Source organism: Zootermopsis nevadensis, unplaced genomic scaffold (assembly GCF_977971745.1).
Source record: "Zootermopsis nevadensis isolate Lab colony 2312 unplaced genomic scaffold, Znev_1.0 Znev_ptg000010l, whole genome shotgun sequence".
Classification (NCBI taxonomy): domain Eukaryota; kingdom Metazoa; phylum Arthropoda; class Insecta; order Blattodea; family Termopsidae; genus Zootermopsis; species Zootermopsis nevadensis.
The window spans coordinates 16751969-16777928 of NW_028259142.1; the positions used below are offsets into that span (position 1 = coordinate 16751969).

General features: G+C 36.8%; 2 protein-coding genes and 1 non-coding gene across 3 annotated transcripts; 2 read left to right on the forward strand and 1 right to left on the reverse strand.

Annotated features, from left to right (window-relative positions):
• Positions 1–3807: 3807 nt before the first annotated feature.
• TRNAV-UAC (transfer RNA valine (anticodon UAC)) lies at positions 3808–3880 on the reverse strand. The gene has a single exon. It is a non-coding gene; the product is annotated as a tRNA-Val (tRNA).
• A 4019-nt stretch (positions 3881–7899) lies between these two features.
• On the forward strand, positions 7900–8780 carry LOC110835821 (SOSS complex subunit B homolog). Its single transcript, XM_022076436.2, has one exon. It carries the CDS (start codon positions 7900–7902, stop codon positions 8542–8544), a length of 645 nt encoding a protein of 214 aa, XP_021932128.1. The 3' UTR covers positions 8545–8780.
• A 6343-nt stretch (positions 8781–15123) lies between these two features.
• On the forward strand, positions 15124–25253 carry LOC110835819 (solute carrier family 35 member H1). Its single transcript, XM_022076432.2, has 7 exons — positions 15124–15291; positions 15796–16010; positions 18474–18546; positions 20417–20535; positions 21492–21625; positions 22796–22971; positions 23740–25253. The coding sequence occupies exons 1-7, from the start codon at positions 15124–15126 to the stop codon at positions 24076–24078; spliced, it is 1224 nt and encodes a 407-aa protein (XP_021932124.1). The 3' UTR covers positions 24079–25253.
• Positions 25254–25960: the final 707 nt, after the last annotated feature.

The following is a 25960-nucleotide window of genomic DNA, read 5'->3' on the forward strand; positions in this document are numbered from 1 at the left end:
GTTGAGTTTATTATTATTTAAGAATTTGACTGTAAGGCCCACTGTAGTGTACCAAATCGGTTACATCAGTGTTAATGCAGTAATTCCACGCCAGTTTGGGGGTGACTGATTCTGCATATTTATTCGTTTTTCCCTGAAATCTCCAAAATGTTGCCACTACCACATCCCCCCTATATATTTCAATGTTTTGTAACAAATTCCCTGGTAGAGAGTCAACTGCACAGTTAACACTTTCCGTACTGTGAACTAGATACATCGTTCTAAAACCGGTCTTGTATCCTGCATTTCTTACGCTTAGCATAATCATTGAGAATAATAACCCTGTCCTGTTATATATTGATACAATGAAAATGTTGCTACTAGTTTTAAAAAATGCCAGGAGGGGTTCCTTAATCCTTGGGTTAACGGAAAAAGTATTCTTGGCCCGAGGGAAAGAAAAAGTTGGACCACCCTGGACAAAACCATGAAGCTAGAGCAACCGCCCTTCCGCACACGACTCGGGATCAAACCCAGTAGCGTGCCCGGCTTGCGTGCGGTTACAGCTTGAGATATAAATTTGGGTATGCGGAAGGATATGAAAGGATATTTGGTGCAGGTTTTTTCGGAGAGCAAGGGTCTCCGAATCTCAGGGAATATATAGGGACTGTGATGGTTAGAGCGGCATTTGCGCGAAGGAAGTGAAATCTCTGGGGTTGAGCAACTGAAGACTACACCAAAGTTCTCTTGGACCTGTCCGAAAATTCTACCAAAAAAGTTGTAATGACAGATAAACGTCGTTGTAACAGCAGATAATTTTTATTGTTAAAATTTTCATGATCAACGCTGTCACGCATTCTACGAGTCTGAATCCTGCATTTTATAAATTTACAGACATCGGCACAGAATTGACTTCAAGCGCTGTGATTAGAATTTCTGTTTCCCAATCGAGAGCTGCCCGTTTGTTTCCTCGCTCGGTAAAGTTTTGTAGTTCCCCCATCCTGTCCATGTAAATTACAAGGATAGTAGAATTAGCCCACATATCACGACCACTTTCTACTACAGACATGCCAATTAACCACATTCTCTCAGTCTACGATGTATAAGCAATGAAACAGAAAACATTTTGAATAAACTTGAGATACATAGCACAATCCAAATTTTAACGTCTTTGGGCAAGAGTTCGCACACTGCTTAATTATACAGCCTGGTGAGATGAGAAAGGGTAAGTTTATTTGTAATTATAAAGTATGAATCCCTCCAGGGTTTGGGTGTGGTACTGAAAACCACGCCCTGCAGTACACTTCTCTTCAATTAGATTACGCAGGATACACTATATAGAACAACTACACCTACGTACACGCACGCACACACAGAGGACGAGCGATGATTCCATATTCATAAAATGGAAATCACTGTATAGACAATGGAAGCACTTATCTATTAGCTAACTCTATAAATTCTGCATAATTCTTCAGGAAGAGACTGACTACAAGAGCTATTTGCACGAAGCACACATAATGGGAAGTTCGCGCACATGTCTCCGTTCGCATGTTTCAAGTCCGAAACTTGGGGACGAATTTCGACGATATCTGATATTTACCTAAGTAAAATAGGTCCATTTCTAAAGAGTAGTTCATCATTAGATATAATTAAGAAAAACAACATTAATTTTAAATACTTTTGGGTGTATCGTATATTAAAAAATATAAGGATAAGACTGCTAGGACGTCCATATTGTACCACCAAATAAATACATATATAGAAGGAAGACTACAAGTTCAAAATATAGCGGATGCCATACATGATTATCAAGAAATGTATAAAGAATGCAGATAAATTACAAAGGTTATCACTGTACCATAAACTGTTTTTGCAAAAGAAATAGTGTTCGTCCCACAGATGGGAAGATCTATTGTGTCAACATTTCTTGTCTCCTCCTCAACGTAACGTCCGAGATTTCTCACGACTGTATCAATACTGTGTTTTGTATACGCGTGAACTTCCTCGTTATACATGTAATATCCTAAATCATTCACTGCACCCTCCTCACGTTTAAATACTTCCCTGAACACAGGGCAAGGATTTTCTTGGCTAAGTTATTGATTAGGCGTATTAGCTGCCTAAGAACGACTCTGCTCCATGGAGTTTGTTAATACTCCTAAATTAAGATCAAGAAATCAGTTATCACTTGCATAGGTGAGAATTTAGGTTTCCACAGTAGCGAGAATGAAGATGACACTCTTCTGAAGTATTTCTATCATCATCAGAGTGATGATGGAGGCAGATGGAACATCTCTGAAACTCTGGAAAACTTCTAGCTGACTACACGGAGCAACATCCCAGACAACGGTCATCTTTAGCCGTAAAGGATTCTAAATATGATGAATTACAATGCAGTATAACCGGATTTCTGGGCCTCATCCATGCCCACAAAGGAACACAACGTTTCGGAAAGTGTATTTTTCCCGTCTTCAGGATGGAATATGTGTTCATTAGGAAGAGTTGAACACATTGCAGAGAGTGAGCTCAATCAGTTGAACGAGAAGAGTTCTATTCTGAATTTTGTTAGTCTTTTCCTGATTTTATAGTGTAACTGCCTAAAAAGGCTCTTGACAGTGCATACGAACGGTGTAATGTCGGCATTATACATACGTATTTGCATCACTGTTTGGCTTCGTTATGCATGGAGATGCGTGCTATTCAAGGAGCTTCTCTTTAAGGGACCCGGAGGCTAGCTGCATTATCCACAAACGCCCGCCATTTTAACCTATCCAGGACTACTCCTACCTTCACACTCTATTTACCCAAGATCCGTTTTCATGTTTGGCCAATTTTATTCCATCTACGTGCAGGTCTCCTAATTTATTTCTTCCCTTGAGGCTTTATGACAAAAGTTTTATATTTGTTATTCCTCATACTAGTGCTATGTATGCCACATATCTCATTCTGTTTGATTTAATGGTCCGAACAACATTAGGTAAACATCACAAAAATTATTTGAAAGTCTATGTGCAGTCCTCGCTAGCAGAAATTCCAAAAAAATATGTAATTTAGTTCCCAATATGCAACAGCTATGAGTCCTACCTTAAAGCCGCCGAAACACGTCACCGACGAACAGACGGAGGGCAGATTTTCTCATAAAATATACTACACTAATACAGATCTGAGTACAGTACGAAGCATAAATACAACAATGCCAGTACCACACCCACGCCTGATTTGACACTTGCTCCTATTGGCTCGGGGCAGACTACTACATTCACGGTCCGGCTCCTATAAACCTAGCCCCACCCACCCAATTGGCATATTCATCACCCTGATGACGGAGGCAGTATGACCTCAGAAACGTTGGTAAACATCGACCAGACTACACAGCGCAACAACCCAGAAGACAGAAATCTTCATACTCATCGCCCTGATGATGGAGGTAGTATGACCTCTGAACCGTTGGTAAACATCGACCAGACTACACAGCGCAACAACCCAGAAGACAGAAATCTTCATACTCTGATGACGGAGGCAGTATGACCTCTGAAACGTTGGTTAACAGCGACCAGACTACACAGCGCAACAACCCAGAAAACAGAAATCTTCATCGCCCTGAAGATGAAGGCAGTATGACCTCTGAAACGTTGGTAAACATCGACCTGAATACACAGCGCAACAACCCAGAAGACATATTCACTGCTGTGGAAACCTCAAATCTTACAAGTAAAAATCATCCATTTCAGTCCAAATAGCGTCGTCTGGAACATTTGCGTTCACGTTATATGCTATTACAGCCACCACTCTGTAAGTGATGTAAAATATAAAATTATAAAAAGTACATGGTTCTGCCCGGGATCGAACCGGGGACCTTCTGCGTGTAAAGCAGACGTGATAACCACTACACTACGGAACCTTGACGAAAGTGTTTCCGTGCCGGGCTTCATTACCGCACGTGAAGACTAGTCTGGCATGCGAGTGATTTCATGATCGTTGTTTTAAAAATGTCGGAACACACAAAGAAAATACTGGATTGCTTAGTCCCATTTCTAACATATGTTTCCTTTTCTTTGTAACATCCTCGAACAAGCAGACTGGGTAGACAGGACTGTGGTTCGATTCGAGGCTAGGATAGAAATAATTTCACCCTGCTTTCTATAAATAAATAATAAAACATTGATAAGGCCAGTCAGAGCGCGAAGCTACATACTCACCTCCAGCTACTGTGCAGAGATTTTACTTCTAAGTCCCTCAAACGCACTCATAAGGCGATGCTTACGGACCGGTACAAATGCTGGCCTACTTTATTGTGCCCACGGACTATTACCTCTAGCAAGAGAAGAAAGAAGTACATATATTTTCCAAATGCATTCTGTGCAATTTCACATTGGCCTTGATGTGCATGTATTGTAGTGAAACAATAAAGAATTTACTTCTGCATATCAAAACGTGTAATCTCACTGACATAAATTCCAGTCTCTACGAAAGAGTTTGAACTATTTTACTTCAATCTTCATCGTTTGGTCGCCATATCCTATAAACATTCATGGGCGCCCCGGGTTAGAATGCCGGGACGGCAGAGATATCTGTCTTTGACATCGCGTCTCGTCAGGCTCTGGGGCCCGCTCAGCCTCCTTCCTGTTCAGCAAGAATCGGAAGTAAAACCGCCGAAGCTGATCACTCACCTCCATCTAATGCCAAGATTAAGAACGCGTGGGTATATAACTCCATTCCCCCCTACGTCTTCTGGCGTGGTACTTATCTTCGCTTGACCAACCCCCCCCCCCCCCCCCCCCCGAGGCGCTCAGAAAGGAGCGCTCTGCTCCAGTATAATAAAATGTACAACTTGAATATGATTTAAAGTCCTTTGAAGAAGCTTCATAGTAATGTACATGGGAACAACTGCAACAGATTAAAATGAAAAGCTCGCGTAAGATTAATTTGTGTGGCCATACTCCTGTTATCTTGAGTCACTTATAGTTTACATTCTTGCCTAAGTCAGGGCAATAACATTCCAAAAGATGGGGCTATTTCGGTTAGGTTTATTTAGGTTTTGTTGCGTTACGATAGGTTGGGTTAGATTAGGATAGGTTAGGTTGGGTTAGGTTAGGTTCGGTTACGTTGGGTTAAGTTAGGTTAGGTTACGTTAGATTGAGTTAGGTTAGGTTGGGTTAGCTTTGGTTAGGTTACGATAGTTTAGTTTGGGTTAAGTTAGGTTAGTTTAGGGCAGGTCAGATCAGTATGTGTTGAATTAGGTTAGGTTACGTGATACCCGTGCCGCTGATATTTCAAAATTATACTTTGTACAATATTTGTTGTCCTCACACTTCATAACTGTAGTTATCAGAGTGATTATTCTCACGTAACGTTGAGGTCACTGTTAGTCTAAGGTCATGGAAAAGTCAGGACAAAATCGCCCCAATAGTTTGCCAGATACAGGTCATTATAATTCTCAAGGTCATATCTTTCCACGCCTTTATCTGACAAACCGTAAATACCTGGTTGACCATACTCATGTCAAAATAAGGTAACGTATAAGTCAAGATCATACAGAAGTCACGTCAAAATCGGCCCACTAGTTTCCCAGATAGGGGTCTTTCAAATTCTCAAGGTCAAATAATTTCATTCTTATAACTGCCAAACCGTAAATACCTGGTTGACAATACTCATGTCAAAATGTGGTCACGTATAGGTCAATGTCATATGGAAGTCTCGACTAAATCGGCCCACTAGTTTCCTAGGTACGGGTGTTTAAAATTCTCAAGGTCATATATTTTAACGCTTATTTCTGCCAAACCGTAAATACCTGGTTGACCATACTCATGTCAACATGAGGTCACGTATTGGTCAAGGTCATACCGAAGTCACGTCAATGTCGGCCCAATAGTTTCCCAGATACAGGTCTTTAAATTTCTCAATGTCATATTTTCACGCTTATTTCTGCCAAACCGTAAATACCTGATTGATAATACTCATGTCAATATGAGGTCACGTATAGGTTAACGTCATAAGGAAGACACGACAAAATCGGCACAGTAGTTTCCCAGATAGGGTCTTTAAAATTCTGAAGGTCATATATTTTCACGCTTATATCTGCCAAACCGTAAATACCTGGTTGACCATACTCTTGCTAACATGAGGTCACGTATAGTTCAAGGCTAAATATAAGTCACGATAAGATCGGCCCAATAGTTTGCCAGATACAGGTCTTTAAAATTCTCAAGGTCATATCTTCTCACGCTTATTTCCGCTAAATCTTAAATACCTGGTTGACCATACTCATGTTAAAATGAGGTCACGGATAGGTGAAGGTCATGTCAAGACCACAAGATCACGCAAACTATTTGAGAATTAGAAGCCTCAAACTTTGCAAGGTCATTCGAAGTACTATTTCTCACGCATATACATAAAGAACTGTAGGAATGTGACATTGCACACATCATTTAGAGGTCACAGATATATTAATGTCATGTGAAGTTCACAGTATACTCAGTGCCTAATTTGTGTTGTGTTAGATTACGTTAGGTTGGGTTAGGTTAGGTTGGGTTAGGTTGGGTTAGCTTCGGTTAGGTTAGGTTGGGTTAAGTTAGATTAGGTTAGGTCACATTAGGTTGGGTTAGGTTGGTTTAGGTTAGATTGGGTTAGGTTTGCTTAGGTTAGGTTAGTTCAGCGAGGAGGAACATTCAGCAAGTATCAAGTAGGGAAAGACAATGCATACGTCAATGGCCTTGACGTTTGTTTGTTGTAAATATGTCATTAATGGACGTTACAGTACTTTATGTTAATTGTGATTAATTCATTCTCAAATTAACTTGTTATTAAAAAGAACAGTTCGCAAATAAATTAAAAATGTCATCATCCAAAGGCATTTTACTCACGAATAGCAGATTTAGAAGGATGTTATTTTCGTAGACATGAAAATTAAAGAACATCTCTCAAACCACATCGGTTTCTCTTCCTCTACGCGTCGGATGTTGATTTTTCCCTCACAATAGACTGCATTCATAGGAAAGCATTTGGAGTATTTTCGTTTATGAAACCCCGACATAAATACACAACTTATGGAACAATTATGTGAAGCGGGTGGTCTTGGTCAAGTAACTGTAGGCATTTATCTCTGACGTCACAATCGTGACGAGAACCGAACTTCAACGTAGCTTAACGAAGTTGAGGGTAGAGGCGTGGATCGCGTCCAATCACGATTCAGTACGTCGTTGTCCGCCGAAGAGAAAGGATTCGTTAACGGTTGTAGTCTGCGCAACCAGAAGCATCTTATATTCATGATTACAATAGACATTTCAAGGCTTATCGGTATGAATACAGGTGGTTCTTGCTTCAAAGTATATTTTATATTACTGTTGGAATATAACGTCATAATTTATTTCTGAATGTGGTTATATAAATTCGTTGAAGTTTGGGAATGTACGTAGTGCCAGTATCTGCGGTTAAAAAAATTGCACGTGGTCTTGAAAGTTACAACGTACAGTCGCTTTACCAAATTCGAGAAAGTTCAGAATTTATCTAATGTAGCGTGTGTTGTTTTTATTTGAATGGATATTACAAATGATTGAATCATTGTTTCATTACACGCTAAATAATTTGCACGTGTGAGAAGAATTGGAATTTTTGAACAGGTTTAGGGCACAGCAAAATATTAGGTTAGGCTGCGACCGTTAGAGCTTATACTTATTTTGTGTGTTTATTTTTCTTGGCTTGCAGCAGATTGCCCCAAGAGGAGCACACGGAATTTTGATTAGATCTCGACAATTGGAAGAATACCGTGCATGAAAATTCTAACCATGAACGAGAAGCTTTGACTGGACCCACGATTCCCTTCAGTGGTAATTTTTCAAGTGTATGGAAGGAGTTGAAAGTATATTTTACGTACTTTGGAAAGGTATAAATATATTATAAATCTGAAACATAATTATATTTATGCGGTACTGTGAACAGAAGATGGATTACGTGATGATAAAAGACATCAGACCTGGTTTGAAAAATATCAACGTGGTGTTCATTGTACTGGAGGTTGGCCATCCGACAGTGACTAAGGAAAACCGTGAGGTACGGACTTGCAAGGTTGCCGATTCAACTGCATGTATTAATGTTTCTATTTGGGATGAACCAGGACAGCTTTTGGTTCCAGGTGATATAGTCCGCCTAACAAAAGGTTATGCGTCGATTTGGCGCAACTGCCTTACCTTATATTCTGGCAAAACTGGTGATATACAAAAAATTGGTGAATTCTGCATGGTGTTTAATGAGCAATTAAATATGAGTGAACCAAATCCTGCTTTAGCTGTACAGATTAATCAAACATCAGGAACTCCCAACAATAACTGTGTTATTGGCAATAACAATGGTAATAACAACAATGGCGGTCAGGTCGGCCGCCATTCTGCTGTACAAAGTTCTCAAACTACACCTACAGTTCAACAGAATTCTGTGAGTACAGCGAAGGGGAATGGAAGTGGTACCCGTTTCAGTGGGGAACAGGTGGGAGGGGGGAAACCTCAGGGCAAAGGAAGCCAAAGAGGAAAGGGTGGTCATAGGAATGGTACACGTGGAGAGAGACGATAATGGATATTTTCTGAAATGACCCGGAAGTACGCTAGTAGGTGGTTTAATTTTATGGTAAACAATGTGATGTAAGTTGGTACATTAACTTCTCAATAGATTTGTTTTTACAAAAATGGATTTATTTGCATGCACTGGAGGTACTTATTGTATTTGCCATCAATTTACGGAAGGAGATTTATGTGTTAAAGTAAAATTTCCCGTGTATCTTACACATCAAATTAAAATGTTTAATGTTCTGCCTCCGTTGTTATTATCTCTTAGCAGTGGGCAGTTTTCAGATCACGTTTTCCTGTTCCTTGTCCTTGACAAATACTGAATTATATAGTTATTGATTAGTGAAATATTTTTCATTACCCAAATTAAAATTCTATTTGAGAATAAAAACGCCATTATGTGATTCTGCGCAGATGGTAAAAACAAGGCGAACTGTACACAAAGAAAAAATAAAAACACTTTCTAAAGAATTTTGTTCAAACTTAAACATACATCTGTTCTGTAATAATATACCTAACCAATGCCATCGGAAGCATGTACACCATTCCATATGCTTAAGTTCGAGATAAACATGGCCAGCATTGCTTATAATTCAAAGGAAATGGATTTTTTATTTCACTGCTTTTAGTTAGAAAGTAGAGCACAATGCATTTTTGAAAATACATGCAGTTTATATGTTTGGTTGTATTCTACAATATCGTGGGCTAGTAAATTAACGACGTAGTAAGGTCACAAATATGGCGTGTAGACAAGAGTTGACGTAGATTATGTCCCCGGTCTATTTGTGGTGGCTGGTATCATATTAAGCGAAATTGACATATTTTTACTTTGAGTAATATATATAATTACGTGTATAAATAACCGACAAGTGAAGTGCAACTGAAGAATTCTACTTCTACAGTCGAGATGGTGAGATGACGGAGAGGTTAGGGGAAGAATATGACGTGATGTCAAAAATAACGGATTCTTTCATCAATAATGAAATTACATGCAATAAAACTTTTTCGATGAATTACGGCACATTGTGTATCGCCTTGATATGTTTTTTGCTGTTTCGTACATTCCAAGATTTTTAAAATAAAAATAGTGTGAATGCAGGCAAATTCAACACATATCATAATGGCATTTTAACTTCGGCATAGAATGGTAAGTTCACCGACAGCCACAATTCACCACCATATATTTTTGTATTTGCACATTCTACCTTGTTACCAGCTACGAAAACAAAAATAAACAATTACTTATATAAAATGCATTGAAAAGAACCTTGTTTCTGTACAATATAGAAAAACTTTACACAACTGAAAACATGTAAACTGTATGGGCATTCATGCATTCTTTGCAAATAGAATCTGCATTCACATACTGCCTGCTATTGTTTAGTTCTTAATTTTCTCTGAAAGTCCGGATTTAATATTCTGTAATATTATAAGATATAAACCTGTTTGTGGCATTTGTTTTCCTTTTGTAGCCAAATGAAATGTTTTGTTCTTGTACTGAAAATTAGATAATTTAGCAGGTGACATCTGCATTATAACACTCATTCTTATGCAATAAGAGCTAAACCAGTGTTACTCTGGCTTTGCTATCAGTACAGTTCCCCTTCTCTCACACTGTTTAGGTATGTGGTGTTTGAATTACAATTAAATTTACTGTTAGTAGGATGTAATTATAATAAATACACAGTCACAGTGTACTAACATTAATAAACAAGCATTTTGCCTAATTGATAATGCATCAAATTATGCAAAATGAAATGTGCTGAGAAGAGTAGGAAGTGTCTTCAAAACAACCAATAATATTTTCTTGCACAAAAAACAACCAAAAACGTTTATTAAACTATCAGATTTTTAAAAATTAAAACATACTGGACAAACATGAATGCAACTGATGCCTGAAAAATCTTTGGCTGTTACTCAAGGGAGGAATATATATTGAAATTGTTTGAAAACAATGTGTTGAGTAGAATATTTTGACCACAGAAAGAGAAAGTAGTAGGAGTATGTAAAAATTAACATAATTAGGAGCTTTATAATATGCAAATATTTTAAGTCATTAAATCGAGGATGAGATGAGCAGAACACTCAGCATGCATGGCAGAAATGAGAAGTGTGTACATAATTTTAGTTGTATAACCTCAAGAGAAGAGATAACTTGGGAGACCTAAGCATACAAAGGAGGGTAACATTAACATCAACCAAAGTGTACAAGAGGAGCTGAAGTATATTGTCTGACAATGGACCAGACAACTGGGGTTTCATCCCCAACGGGAAAAGTACTTTTCTTCTAGCCTCTGCTTCCGGATTGGCTCTGGGACCTACCCATCCCCCCTATGCAGTAGGTACTGGGTGGTCCTTTCCCGAGGGGGAAAACACAACCAGGACATGATGCTGACCACTCACCCCCATCCAGTGCCAGAATGAGTAGGTGCTGCACTTCCTGTACCCCCAAGCACGTCCATGGCAAATAGCAATACAACTTTTCAAAGTATGAGAATGAACTGGATTAAACTGGCTTGAATTAGGGCCCAACAATGGGCTTTCATGAACACTAATAACCCTCAGGATCGATTACAGTTGGGAATTCTTGACAAACTGAGCAACTATCAACTTTTCAAGAAGGACCTTACATCATTACATTCATTTTGTAGACAACAGACACTCAGAATGTGAAATGCTAGTTGTCTCTAATTGTTTATGTTATGCTGAAACAAAAGGATGTCTATGTGCTGTCCCGTGTACAGGTAGAGGCCTTGTGACGGGCCGATCCCTCGTCCAAGGAGTCCTACCAAATGTCTATAGATCAAAGCCAACGAAAAAGTTGAGACCCGCAGTGCTGAGGCACTTGAAGAATGGGTTGTCAAAGTAAGTAAGTATGTGCCTAAAAACCATGCCCTGAAGGCATATAGATATGCGGATAAAAGACAAAGATTGATGTATTGTAGACAATAGCACTATAAAAAATAGATGCAGGTGACTGGTCAGATTTGATGTTCTGGTTGTTCAACACCAGGGAAGAAGTCCCAAAACACACTGAATGGCAAGTCAGGTGGACTCCAGACCTGGTCTGGACATAGGTGGCAATGAGAAAACCTCTGCCTCTATTGTAATTCAACCCCATTTTTCCAACCCATAACTAGTCACTTCACTGTTAATACAGGACAGTGAAGTGAGAAAAACACTGAAAGAGAATTAATTACTCTTATGGCATCTGCATTGATTACCCGTTTATTTAAAAATAGAAAATGTGTACAAAATCAAAGTTTTTTTTTTGTGAAGTATTAACTATGATAATTATGTGATAGTTTCTGTTTCATCTTCCATGTCTTGTGATAGTTTCCTGACCAATATGTCTATCATAAAGATTACATGGAGAGAGAATTGTAAAATTATACTGAGAGTACCTGAAGAATGTGGATAATTTTGTATATCTGAGCAGTGTAATAAATGAATTGGAAAAATTCAAAATAAAATTGGTAAGACATTTCTGACAGAAAATTTAACAAATTATATGAAAATGTTTCAGAATTTAAGTATCTTCATCAGTAACCAGTTTCAGGAACCCTTACCTTGAGATTACTAAAAGTCTTTTTGCAGAAATAGTATTGGCAATGTTGTGTTGACTTGTAAGGTACCTGTGAGTGTACACCTTGTCATAACCCAGAACATCATCTTCACAGCCACGAGAACCTCAGATTTCACAGAAAGAGTATTAACTATGTTCTATAAATATTATTTACAACACAAAATTTTTACGGTACAAGAATTAATAGCATCATGGAAAGCACCTCAATGGAGTGAAAAGGCTAGAATCTTTCATGAGCCATAGTGCAGGTACAATAATGTTTATCATCACCTCAAGTAATATATTTTTAGTTTGTATAATGCTTTTTTTTTAGGGGGAGAAAGATGATTTTATTTTTCTGTTTAAATATAAAGTGGTTGTGTGCCATACTATTGCAGTCTACCAGAAATAGGCCTCTTGCCTCACAATCTTGCTACTTCGCTTAGGGACTTATGAAGTTGACAGATGAGTGATAATGTTTACAGATAAGGCTGCATAGCAGATCAGCCTGTTTAAGCAGTCCCAAACATGCTACATGTAAGATTTGAGGTTTACACCACGGTGAGTATGAAGATTCATGTCTTCTGGGTTGTTGCGCTGTGTAGTCTGGTAGATGTTTACCAACGTTTCAGAGGTCATACTGCCTCTATCATCAGGGCGATGACAGAGGCTCTATGACCTCTGAAACGTTGATTAACATCGACCAGACTACACAGTGCAACAACCCAGAAGACAGAAATCTTCATGCTACATGTGTGATTAGTTGATAATATTAAAATGGGCATTGTGGATGTAGGTTGTAATAAGGCAGATAGAATTTTGCTAGGTTTAGGGGCATATATCTGTGCAGCGGATGATGTTCAGCTGGTGTAATGTAAGAGATTAAAATTACCCTAAAATTTTACCAGGGAAACTGCAGAAAACAACATAGGTCTCTTACAGACTGATTCCTGAAACTTTCAAAGACAAAACAGTAGTAGTAAGCAATAAATATGTCATAATGTTCAGGATGATGAAAGTGGTACAGTTGGTATGCATGAAAGTTGGAAATTTTTATCTTTGTAAAGGTAACAGAAAGTGCTCTTATTTTTATAAAATAAAAAACGTAAAATGTATTATCTAGACCGGAAGTGGTAAGATAAATATGCAGCAGGAAACAGGCTCTGCTAAGAACAAGATGTGAAAGAAATTGCTCTATTATCAAATACCAAACAGCATTGAGGAGTGAATATAGTGTATGTGCATACAGGTAACATTGTAAGGCTTGTGATACATTTAAAGTATAACAGATTTTCATAAATAACAAAGATGTATATTGAGGTTTATGTGGTAGTTGTGCACATAGAAAAAAACACTTAACAAAAAAACTCATAAATCAAATATCTTTTAAAATTTAATTATAGCCACCAAACAATTTTATTTTATCTATTTATTTTGTTTATCTATACCTGACATATTATGTTTCAGTCTATTTTAGACCATCCATGGGGGGGTCACACACTTAGTAACAGACTAATATGTATGGATATATAAGTAAAAGACACGGAATTTATTGGCTAGCTAAGCTATTATCAGCTAATCAGGAAGGAATCTGCTGTGTGAAGTTGGTGGATGAAGTAAAAGTCTTTAGACTTATGGATAGGGCCCATAAGAGTTCTGTGTGTGTAACATATTCTGGTGTCAGCTTTTTGTTTAACCTCATGGTCTACACAGAAGACACTGGACTAGAATAACAACCTCATTGGGTTTGAGACTGGTCAAATCCAATGTAGATTTATTTTGCATGCCTCTATCTTTCCTAATGTCTGACAAAGGTTAAACTTTACTGTTCAGATATCTTCAGCATTTCTTTTTCACTGTCAAAGTAAAAGACCATGTTTCACACCTATGTAGAAATACTATCATTATGGTATTTTTGTTTTGTTTTCCTAGAAAGAAAAGTACTGCTGTTTGTGTCCAATAATAAACTAATATACTGAAGTAAAATATATTTTTCAGTTATTCCCTCATTATTGACAGTACTGTTCATTCTTCTTTTTACACATATCTTATATAGAAAATGAGATACTGTGAGAGACAACATCGAAGACCTAGACATACAGGGTTAGAAAATATTAAAATGGATCTAAGAATTGGATGTATGGATATGGACTGAATTCAACTCAATGGGATGACTTGTGAACATGGTTTATAAAAGACGAGGAACTTCATGAAAACCTCAACAACTATCAGCTTATCAAGGGCATTCCCCATGGAGTTATGCAGTTTGTTATAGTTAGTAACTTACAGAAAATATGATGCTATATGGTACTGTGTACCACAAGGGAAAAGTAGGTTACACATAATATAAAATTTGAACATTTATTTATGTTTTCATGGAATGTCCCAGTCCCAACTGGTATATAACACCCAAATACAAATAGTGGTATGTTTAAGCAAGGGTTTCCCTTGCCTACTAAAATTTTGCAAGCATAATTCCACCATTTATCCTACACCTCACTCCTATCTTACGCTGAATTAATATGGTGAAGAGTACAATTGCATAAGCTACTTCATATGTAATTTTCTTTATCCTCCTGTTATTTACTCTTTCTTACATCAAAACACCCCTCTCAGCACTTTGTTCTAAAAAATACTCATCTGATGTGAAATTTGAGGTTCTCACATTGGTGGCCATGATAATGATGGTCTTCTAAGTTGTAACTCCATATGGACTTGTAGGCAGATACCAACCTTTTGGAGAAACACTGTCTATCTAATAGTCCACACAGTGTTACAACCCAGAAGACCAACATCCTAAATCTAATGGTCTTTCTTCCCTTATGGTAAAATATAACTCAGGCAGACAACATGGTTCAGTCTACATTAGACTATGATAACCTTAGTATCGATATGTAGCGTGGTCCAAGCTAGATGAGGAAATCCTGATTGCAGTTATCAATAGGTTAAAGATTTCCCATTATGAAACAAGTAACAAGTGCCATTTCTTTTGCCAGATGAGAGAACCTGGATAACCCATTAATGATGGCAGGAGTATTGTTAAAGCATGAGCAGGGGACACATTTGGCCAAGAAGAAGTTGAGCTGCACTGGTCCATGTGTCCAACTTTCAATTAAGACTAGTTCACTGATTTTAGTGTATTATGTATTGTCTATTGGACTTACCTTCTATCAACGCAGATTTCTTCAGGTAAGTGTGCTTTGGAGTGAAACATTTCCATATTAACATTCTTGTTTCTGTACTGCAGAAGATACTTGAACAACTCTTGCACCAGATGGATGATTGATGTATTTTACTATTTTTCTTTATCACATCTTAAATTCAAACTGACCATCAAGAAGTTCCAGCACCTGTTAAGTGTAAAATGTATAATATCATTTGACTGTATGTCTTGCTAGAGATAGAAATTTGTAACACCTAGAGGGATGAACTCCATAATATATCACAAATATTATATCCATTTCATTAAAATGTATCCTTATGAGATGAACTATATAGTAACTTTGCTGCATCAATATAATGATGGCATTTTAATAAATATTGCATGATGGAACACCATGGTGCACAGAATAAAAACAGTGTTTTGAAGTTCAAAGATCAAGTTATATCAATACCTCTTAATAACTTAAACCAGTGATACCAGGCAAATTTCTGCACTTATTATGCTACTGCTATATGTATCTTATATTTCAGGAATTCCACTTTCCCCTGTCTGTAGTGGTGTGTCACTTAGTACTAAAGTTTGTTTTTGCATCCCTCTGTCGTACGATTTGGGAATGCTGCAGATCAAAGCAAAGAGTTGTCTTGAATTGGGGAAACTATGTGAAAAAAGTGGCACCTACAGGAATTTCAAGCGGACTTGATGTTGGATTGTCCAACTGGGGACTAGAACTAATACCCGTGTCTTTGTGAGTGTATCTGGTTTTCTGCATGATTCAGGAATTGCATATATTAGTCATATTGAGAGGAAATATGGTAGTAATACTGTTCAGTATTTCAATTTATGATGTAATTAGTGAAAATAAATATAACACCTAATGATGTAAGTCCATGTGCTTCAGTATACACATGCTTACAAACTGAACTAATATTTGGGTTGTTGGTCAAATCCCACTGAGAAAATCATGTTTAAATGACTTCTCATTCTGATGATGTGTTGGAAGAATTGCTAAATATGAATATAGATGACTGTGTCACATAAATGTTCAAAATATTTTTTTCTCATTGCTGTGTACACCCATTTTTAGGAGTTTTGCTGTACCCCTCCTCCAATCACACCTATGCCCATATAATGTGAATCCTTCAAGAAAAATATCTTCCCATGAAGAAAAATATAACTCTGGTATACCCATTAAATGCATTTATTTTGAAAATAGGAAGATGACAGTGTACTGGAAACAGTTTGATTTTAGGTTCCAGTATCCAGACTGAGATTATTAAAGTTTTTCTCTAGGCAAATGCCAGGGTTCACATCAAGCACAAATGGTCCATCCTCAGATCTGATTTATGCTACATAACCTTTGCATTTGAAAAGCAGTGACCACACACAAACAGGGAAATTAGGTTTAACATCCTCCATTATTACTAAATCTGAAATGTGACTTAGACATTCTGAAGGAATATATACAGCATAAAACTGTACCTTTATCAAGCTCTAATTAAGGTTAAAGACTTCATCAGTGAAAATTCAATTCATTTGACAACACATGAAGTTCACTTACAGAATTAAAGTTAGGTAGAAATTTTAAATACATTTACCAATATCAGTTATTTACATACAGTTGGGCATATCATGTACCTATACCTCAGAAATAGGTCTTAATAGCATACATCCACATTCGTATCCCGTCCAGGCACACCGTAAACTCAACCACATAACATATAAATGTGAATTATTTGGGTACGTTTATATAGCTCTGAGCTATGTATGCCTATTTTGATCGCACGATTTTGTGATGTACACAAACACAGACTTCTATGATAAAACATTTCTTGGCGGTTAAATATAAATCTATATTTTCATACAAATTTGGATGGTGACAGGTAGTTACTTGTATTTACTTTCTAGTAATAAACAAAATACCAATCATCTGATAAATATTATTGTAGATTACGTACTACGAGTGCGTGCTAAAGAGGCTCACGTAAGACATGGTTACCGCATTCGTCTCATAAATTCCTAATTTTCATCACTCCAAATAAATACGATTTTAACAAGCTTTTAAGCTTACATTTCGTTCTTTAAAAACGGCGTATGAAATTATACTACTGTCTGTATGTTCCCATTTCAACTTTCGAACCACTTGACCGTTATTCATAAAATTTGTAATACCAATATCGCAAAGTTTTATTTCTTACAACCAATAATAATCATAGATTAATACGAACTGATAACAATAATAATGAACGTACCAACACTAGCGTCTCGTAATGTACAGTTCTGAAAGTGCACTTTCAGATCTTGTTCAGATAATCTTTTAGTAAGTAAAAAACATTATGCTCCTGCAAATTTAAAATCATTTAACTTCCAGTCCGAGAGCAATAACTAATTAAATACTGGAATATGACCAATTTCCATGAATCACAGTCGTTGATATGCTGAAGTACGCTCAGCTAAGAAAAAGGAACCTGAATTTTACGAAGGTCAATTATGATGTTCACAACAGCCAGATTAATCCAGTCATCACACGAAATCATATTTCATTACATTTTAATATTATCCTCCCACCTATGACTAGGTCTTCTAAGTGGGCTTCTCCCTTCAGGATTTCCAACTAAAATTTTGTTTTCATCTCCCTGCTATATGCCTTGACCACCTCATCCTAAGATTTTGTAACATGCTGACTTTTTATGGTGGGGATCTGTTAACCAATGCCAAGATCCAAATTGGATGGGCACTTTGGGTCAGTTGTTAACCATCAGGAGAGTGGGTGTACCTCTAGACCTGGTCTAAACATGGTGTAAAGAGAAGACTTTTGTCCTTCCTTTCCCTACTAGGAAATTAACCCTGGACATCCATCCTGCAGCCAGTCATTTTATGGACTGAACTCTCTTGGTTCATAGCTGTAATCAGTATCTATTTTTCATTATTTTAAATATGTACTTTTGTAGATTACTTTACCAAATTATCTGTAGATTACTGCACTATGGACATTTGTTATTTATTATAATTCTATTACACAATCACTTTCACACAACAGGATGTTGAAATACAAATTTTGACATTTATTTTCAAAATGTGTGCCATCATTTGAATTTATTTTCATGAGTACTTTAAGCCAAGTATTGTTGTCTTCAGCTACCAACTGACATGTGTACAACATATTTGTAACCCCCCTTGTAACTTTCCAATAACAGTCTCCATTTTACAGGTATACAATGACAAAATCTACAGCCATTATATTTATACTTGGATTTGCACTTCTCTTCAGACTGGAAGAAAAGGTGATTATTTTAATTCTTCAAATAATACAGTTGTTAAAACGGTAAGCATAGTAGTAAATAGGTGTGGGTTATCCTTCTCCCATTGGATTCCTCGCTCTCACCCAATCTTCACACTCTTTCCCACTGGTCTGACCAAGGGTCTACCTTATCCGAGAGGTTCCCATATCTTATACCAGTTCCTCATGCTTGCTCATCATCCTGATGGTGGAGGTAGTGAATGCCTCTGAAATGTCAGTAAGCTTCTACCAGATAACATGGCACATCCCAGAAGGCAGTTATCTTCAAGTAAGAATTCTTATTTGATCACAATGATAATCTGTAAAAAGTTGTCACTAAGCCTAAACACAATGGCAGTACCATAATTTAGGAATATTGAATTTAACCAACAAGTTATACTAGATAAGGGAAAGCAGACTTTTGTACCACATCTGTGTGTGTTACCCATGTGCCATGAAGGCATACGGAGGAAGTGGACGTGAAACTACACATATGCATAACCCGTGCACTAGGTAGAGGTGAGTGGTTATTTTCCTACTGTAGCTACCTTGACCACTCACTGGACAGGGGACTGTAGTCAAAATGTCAGTCTGGACATGGTGGTAAGGAGAAAATGTTTTGCCCATGCAAGATACACAGCCCTAGTTATCCTGCAAGCAGGCATGTGACTTTACTAGTGTAGCTATTCTGGCATTTCAGTCAGTGAAATGTTCTTGGGTTATAAGGAGTAGGATGCATCTCCTCTACTTCACTGCCCTAACATCTCTCTGGTGACCACTTCATGATGGTATCAATGTTATGAATGAATTGCATTACCATAACTTAGGCAAACTTACCTATTTTTTATTCTAAATTTAAACCTGAAAAGGAAAGGAAGGCTTTCTATATCATGTCTTTGTGTGTGTTTGTTCATATATACATGCACTTCTGTCTATTCATCTTAACAGCCTCTGAAAAAATGGGTAATTTGCATTAAATATCGTGAAAAGTCTTGCCACTTCCAACACATTTTAATTCTCTTCCATCAATATTACCAGTATGATGGCTGTGTGATCTGAGATGATAGAAACACCAGCACCAATAAATCTTGAAGGAATATTTGACTTTTGTTGAGTTCATTTTTTGTAAAATGTAAATTAACAATATTATCGCAGCATTAAATATCTATTTATAAGTCTGTTTTAAGCAGTGATCAGTGAATCATTGCAGCTAGTCATGTGAAATTTGGTACAGATGTAGATCATAAACAACACCTACAAACTGTCTGTGCAGTTTCTTGTTGATGTTTTGTTGTGCGTATACAGAAAATTAGGCACCTTCTTCCCAGAATTTAAGTTTTGACTTGATTTTTTGACAGTCACAATAACCACAGATTCACGTAGAATAGAAGAGAATAGTTACTTGTATCTGTTTTTCATGTATTATCACATGTTTGTTGTGCAGAGACAGACAGTCCCATAAGATTATGATGGTGTTAGACTACATCCGCACAAACTTGTTATAAATTGTAATGCAGCTGACAGTATTATTCATTATCAGTAGACACTTTCATTCCCATATTATATATTTATTGCAATTAGATTTTGCCTTCTGTCACTGTGTTTCTCTGTCATAAGTCCTATACATTATGTGCTTCAACATTTGGACTTGGCAATGTAGTACACTTGGAAGAAGCCTACATTACTGATAACAAAACCTAATTGACATTGATTGATTTAGTTCTAATCATTTAACAATCTGAGATATAGGTGATCTGCTAATGTGTCTGAATTTTAGCATAATGTGAAGTGATTATTGGGCTCATAATACACTAAACTGAGTGGGAATGCATACAGTTTCACTGTGCTAACATGTTGCTATTCACTTGTTTCAGTCATGGACCCTGTGTATCATTGTAGTCATGATTTCTGGTGGTTTATTTCTCTTCACATATAAAGCAACAGAGTTCAACTTCCTTGGATTCATACTTGTATTAACAGCATCTTTCACAAGGTTAGTCTATAATTCCATTAATTCAAGTGGAAAGAAAAGAAAAAGTGACTTACATATTATGGAAACCCTCTGAAGTGCAGTGGAGGCAGTCCTTTTATATAATTACCTCTTCTGAGGTCAAGTATGTGATAAATGTTTCAGTTTGTTCTATCCTCCAGTAGTTTCAAGTCTGTCCTTCCAATGACTGTCCTCACTTGTTCATCATACTTTTCCTTCCAGTTTCAATTCTATTGCCATTTTGCCGTTTATGTCTTCTTAAATCCTCTTGCAATTTGTAAATGTTTATTCTCCTCTCTTATTCATTTGTAAATCTCTTGTTTCTGCTTTTCTCAATAATTTTTAAAAACTTGATTCTGATTGCTAGTTTCTTATTTCCTTCCTGTGACTCCTCTTGATGAATTTTGCTATATAGATAGCAGAAGTTACTTATTTTATCTTATAGACTTCACAGTATATATGTATATTCAACCATTTTTCTCCATATTCATTTTTTTTTCAGTTTCTTCCCTTCCTCACATATTTTGTCTTGTCTAACATCCATTTGGCCCCTTTCCTAAAATGTTTGGGCTCATCAGTAAAATCTTTGTTTGACACAACAGATCACAGTTTCACTACATAATCCCATTGTAGGTCCATCAGGTGATAGAATGGCAAATTACAGTGACTAAAGTTAAAATGTAGTACAGTATATTTGTATCTGCCATTCAGTTCACCTAATGTTAGGGTGTTATGAATCCATGCATGATCTCAAGCATTTCAAGTTGAAGGTATGTATGAATCCTTTGAGGTTCTCATGTCTTCTTGTGAGCTGAATCTTAGAAATTTATCTTTGCCTATCCTCCCACATGATTCACCTCTGTCCATTACCATTAGACATTTCTTTGTACAGCACATTATAATTGTTTTTGTTTTTTCCTTCTGTTAATGCACAGTACAATATTCTCTGTTATATATAGTGGACTTCGATGGACCCTAGCACAGCTTGTGATGCAAAAATCAAAGCTGGGTTTGGAAAATCCAGTAGATATGGTGTATCATGTGCAGACATGGATGATTGTGGCCATCCTCCCCCTTGCAATTGGATTTGAAGGTTGGTATTAGACAGTTTTTCTGCCCTTCTTCTCCTGAATAATCTTGTTGCACATACACAATGGATCTCACATATTCCACTAATATACTTATTTTTATGCATTCTTTGCAAAAATATATAACATGGATACATAGGCGATGCCTGTTTCTATGTTTCATCTCCGAAACAACTTAATGGATGAAGATGACTGTCTACCGATATGTTGCACCATGTAATCTGATAGTAGTTTTATGATGTTTCAGAGGTGTTTGCTGCCTCCATCATCAGGACACCCGTATGATGGAGGCAGCAAGTACACACAAATATACATATAGATGAGTAGATGTTTAATATTAGTATATTACATTCACACTTACTGCTTCAACAGAGGTTTCAAACACAATAATTTTTAATAGATAAAACCCTGAATTTCCCCACATAATCATCAGAGCAACTGAGATATTTATCCTACCAATATACCACTTGTTTGATTCATGCAAGGAAGAAACTGAGGCTGTGTTTGTACCCACTAGCACAATTTAGTTTTTACCTCATCATCACATCATATGTGTTGCCTCTTGAACTGCTTTTCCAGTTGTCCGAAGAGGTGGAAATTGCTAGGTGCAAGGTCTGTTGTATAGTGGCTCAGGAAGACATTTCTGATGAAACTGCTGCAGGAGTTGCATTGTGGCATTCACCATATGGAGATGAGCACTGTTGTAAAGGATGTTTACTTTAAACAAGCCAAGTTGTGTCATCTATATGTCATCCTTGAGGTGATGCAGTGCGGTACAGTAGGTTTTAGCATGTAGGGTTCATTTGGACAAAGGAATGAGACTTCCTGTATGTCTTACAGGATCTACATGTACCAGATTCAAACTTGAGCGTGTGTGGGTTTTGGATAAAAATCAGTGCTTGGTCATCAGGAAGGAATGACCAGTGACATCACAGGCTGGTTTTCAATAGATGTTAATTATCTACAAGAGGTTAATTTAATAATGGATGATGCAAGCTACCATTCAGTTATTGCAAAGTGCCAAGGTATACCAAAGAATTTAACATTACCTCTTCCTCTTCTTCTCCAAGTTCATTCTTAGTTCAGGAAAGTGATTACTGATTTAGTGGTAAATGTCAGGTAATATGTCATCACTGTATTCATCATTCATATGTATATAAATGATTTTTTTGTAGGCATGGCACTGGCTAGCAACTGTAAATTCTTCCGTTACCAAGATGTGGCTGTTGTTATCATCACACTGTTGAAGATTCTAATGGGTGCTGTGTTGGCATTCTGCATGGAAGTTGCAGAGTTTATGGTTGTCACACACACTTCCAGCCTGACCCTGTCTGTGGCAGGCATTTTCAAGGTACGAGAAATAATGTCATGAGTATTTAATAACCCTTTCATGGTCAGGTCAGAATTAATGCTATATATTAAAAGAAATCAATGTCATACATTTTTTGCATTTATGTCACTACTATGTGGGTGTCAGCATTGTTTTTTAGTTAAAATGTATGTAGCTGGAACATCATTAGTTTATAAATAGGATTTGAGGTTTCATGGCAGTGAGTCTGAAGATGGCTCTATTCTGTGTTGGAAACGACTACCAGCCTACACAGTCCTACAACCGAGAAGACAGACATCATCATTACTTTAACTGCCACCCCAACATGAAATATTTACTGAAGCATATAAATACAAGCTTAATACAGTGACCACAAATTGACATAAGGGAGTGAAAACATTGTAATTAAATGTAGTCTCAAGACTTTTACTTACATGCATCAGGTTCCATAAAAGCAGATAATTTCTTCACCAGCTGGGTAACCATAAACTGTTCAAGGGAGGTCCTGCAGTCAGTGGATTTTATAATCAACTGAAGACATTTCAGCCAGGGTGGGCATCTTGTGACTGCATTCTCCATCCCTCTATACTCTTGCATTCCTATTCATTTTACCTATTTCATTTCCTTCCTAGATACTTGTGTTATCTCCCCAGGTGTTGACATCTTCATTTGCTCCTACTATTGCCTATACATAATACATGTCCATACCATAGTATCCTTAATTTCACCAACTTTTCTTGTAATGTTGTAATGTGTTCGAATCTTTATGTGACAATTTTTTCTTGGCAGGAGGTGTGTACACTGGTACTGGCTGTTGAAACAGGTGATCAGATGAATTTAATCAATGTTGTGGGCTTATTTTTCTGTTTGGGAGGAATTATATTCCATGTTTTGCACAAAGCAACTATTGCCAGCAGAAGAAGTAACATGGATGAATTGGACGAAGACTCATTCAACAGCGAGGGAGATCCGAAACAATTGGATAACAGCTCAGATTTACGAGTGCCTCTACTTGCAGAGTCATCTGTCATATTTAGGCCAGGAAACATTAACAGCACAGATGAGAGTGATGAAGACTCATCAAATGTTCTGTTTAACATTTTACAAAGAAGGGACAATCCACGGTAGCATACTCTTGTTGCCTTCTTTTGTTTTTGTTCACAATTTGGCATTTGTATTCCCAGTTGGTGGAATGCAAATCAGGGAAACATTTTTAATTAATGGTTGCTATAAACACAATCTAAAATTATTTTTATAGTTAGTGCTAGAAATGTATATAAACAGTTGCAAAGCAAAGGCATCTTTTAATAACGTAAAACTGGAAATCATAGAAATAATATTGCTTTTCAATACATTCCCACATGTATGTGATGTAATGTAATGTAGCATTAGTGTCTCTTATCCTCTTTTAGTTATTAATAAAATGTACCTTATTTTAAAATACGCAAGTTCAAAAAGATGTCAGGCTGATTTTCCTAAAATACTGTAACACAGATTATGGTAGTTTTGATACTGCAGCTCTGTGCAGAAGTTGTCGGGTGAAAAGTGCTTTAGTCAGTATTATGTACTTAAGTTAATCTGACCAAACAAAGAGGTGGCATCGCAACTCGAAGAATGACATACAGCATTCACATTAGATGTTTTTTTCATGCAAACATATTCACCAGTATCCTAATTCATGATGCCTCTTTGCTTGGTGGTATTTAGACTGATCCAACACAAAGTTTTGAATAATTATTTGGCAATGCTTTTTGCATGTTAGCAAAATAAAGTAACAGTGAAAAGTAAGACAAATATAAAATTAACCAAAATTGCCTGAAAACTGCACAATATATTTTAAATAGACACTGTTTAAATACTAGCTGACTTTTAACATGGGAAGTGTTTATCCTTATCCTAGTTTATTTTGACACATATTTAAAGAATATCACATTAAATAAAATGTGAAGTACAGATTCCAATACAACGGTTGCATTTTTCATAACAAAGCATGTTTGTTCCTCAGAATATTGAACATGTGTTCAGTAACTGTGATTATTAATGGTAAATGGATGATTTATGTCAGTATTGTTGTTATTACTTTTATGTTTGTTTTTGTTAATATGTAGGTTTGACAATATTTATAAAACTCAGTATGTGTTACCTATAATATGCTTGTCAAATTGAAGTGTGATCTGAAGTTAATTTTAAGCATGTATAATTCTGGTTTTAATTTTTTGGGGCAAGTACAGTATGTCTTTTCTGAAAAATGTTAAGTGTAGCTAAATATATGAAAATTTTGGTAATAAACCGCTAGCACACTACATCATTTTGCTTAACTTCAACAAACAACTTTTTTACAGTGTATGTATTGTAAGAGAACATTTTGTTCTGAAAACAAAACATTTCACAACTTTCAATAAATCTACCATCAATGTCAGAATAACAAGGATACTGTCAAATAGTAAGATGATCAGTGAAGAATGGATAAGAAAGGATTTAGAAGCAAGTGGTCATTGCATATCTAAAGGTACCATCCCAGTACAGGTAGCCCTCGATTTACGCTGGGGATGCGTTCCTGGACGAACCTGCGTAAATTGAAACTCTTTTATAATGTAAATCAATGGGAAGTCAATGACATGCGTTCCCAGCACCCAAACAGTGACGAGTAATATAATGGCATTACATTTAAAGCTCTGAAATAATGTAAATAAAATAAAGGGAATTTAAAAATGTATTTTATACACTTAAATCGGCAATTCGTTGGTGCCCGCGAATGACTGATTTTTTCATGTGATTGATGTGTACAGTCATCTCTGTTGTTATGCGATAGTTGCATTCATGTAAGACGCCGGCCTATAGAAAATTGCATAGTAAAAATAACCCCGGTACCTCTGCAGAGATTAAATTAATCCTTTGAAAGTTTAAGGCGCCAGGAATGAAATTGCATAAGAGCAAACTCGCATATGCAAAAGTTTGCATTTCACAAACAGCTTTTTACCGATTCATCGAGCTCATTGGAGCAAATTCG

Bases quoted from the DNA above. Each gene is read 5' to 3' on its own strand.
- LOC110835821 (XM_022076436.2), top strand. From the start codon at position 7,900: ATGCGGTACTGTGAACAGAAGATGGATTACGTGATGATAAAAGACATC.
- LOC110835819 (XM_022076432.2), top strand. From the start codon at position 15,124: ATGATGGCAGGAGTATTGTTAAAGCATGAGCAGGGGACACATTTGGCC. The intron at 16,011-18,473 runs GTGAGTGTATCT...TCCATTTTACAG, and splicing joins GAACTAATACCCGTGTCTTT to GTATACAATGACAAAATCTA. The intron at 22,972-23,739 runs GTACGAGAAATA...TTTTCTTGGCAG, and splicing joins CTGTGGCAGGCATTTTCAAG to GAGGTGTGTACACTGGTACT.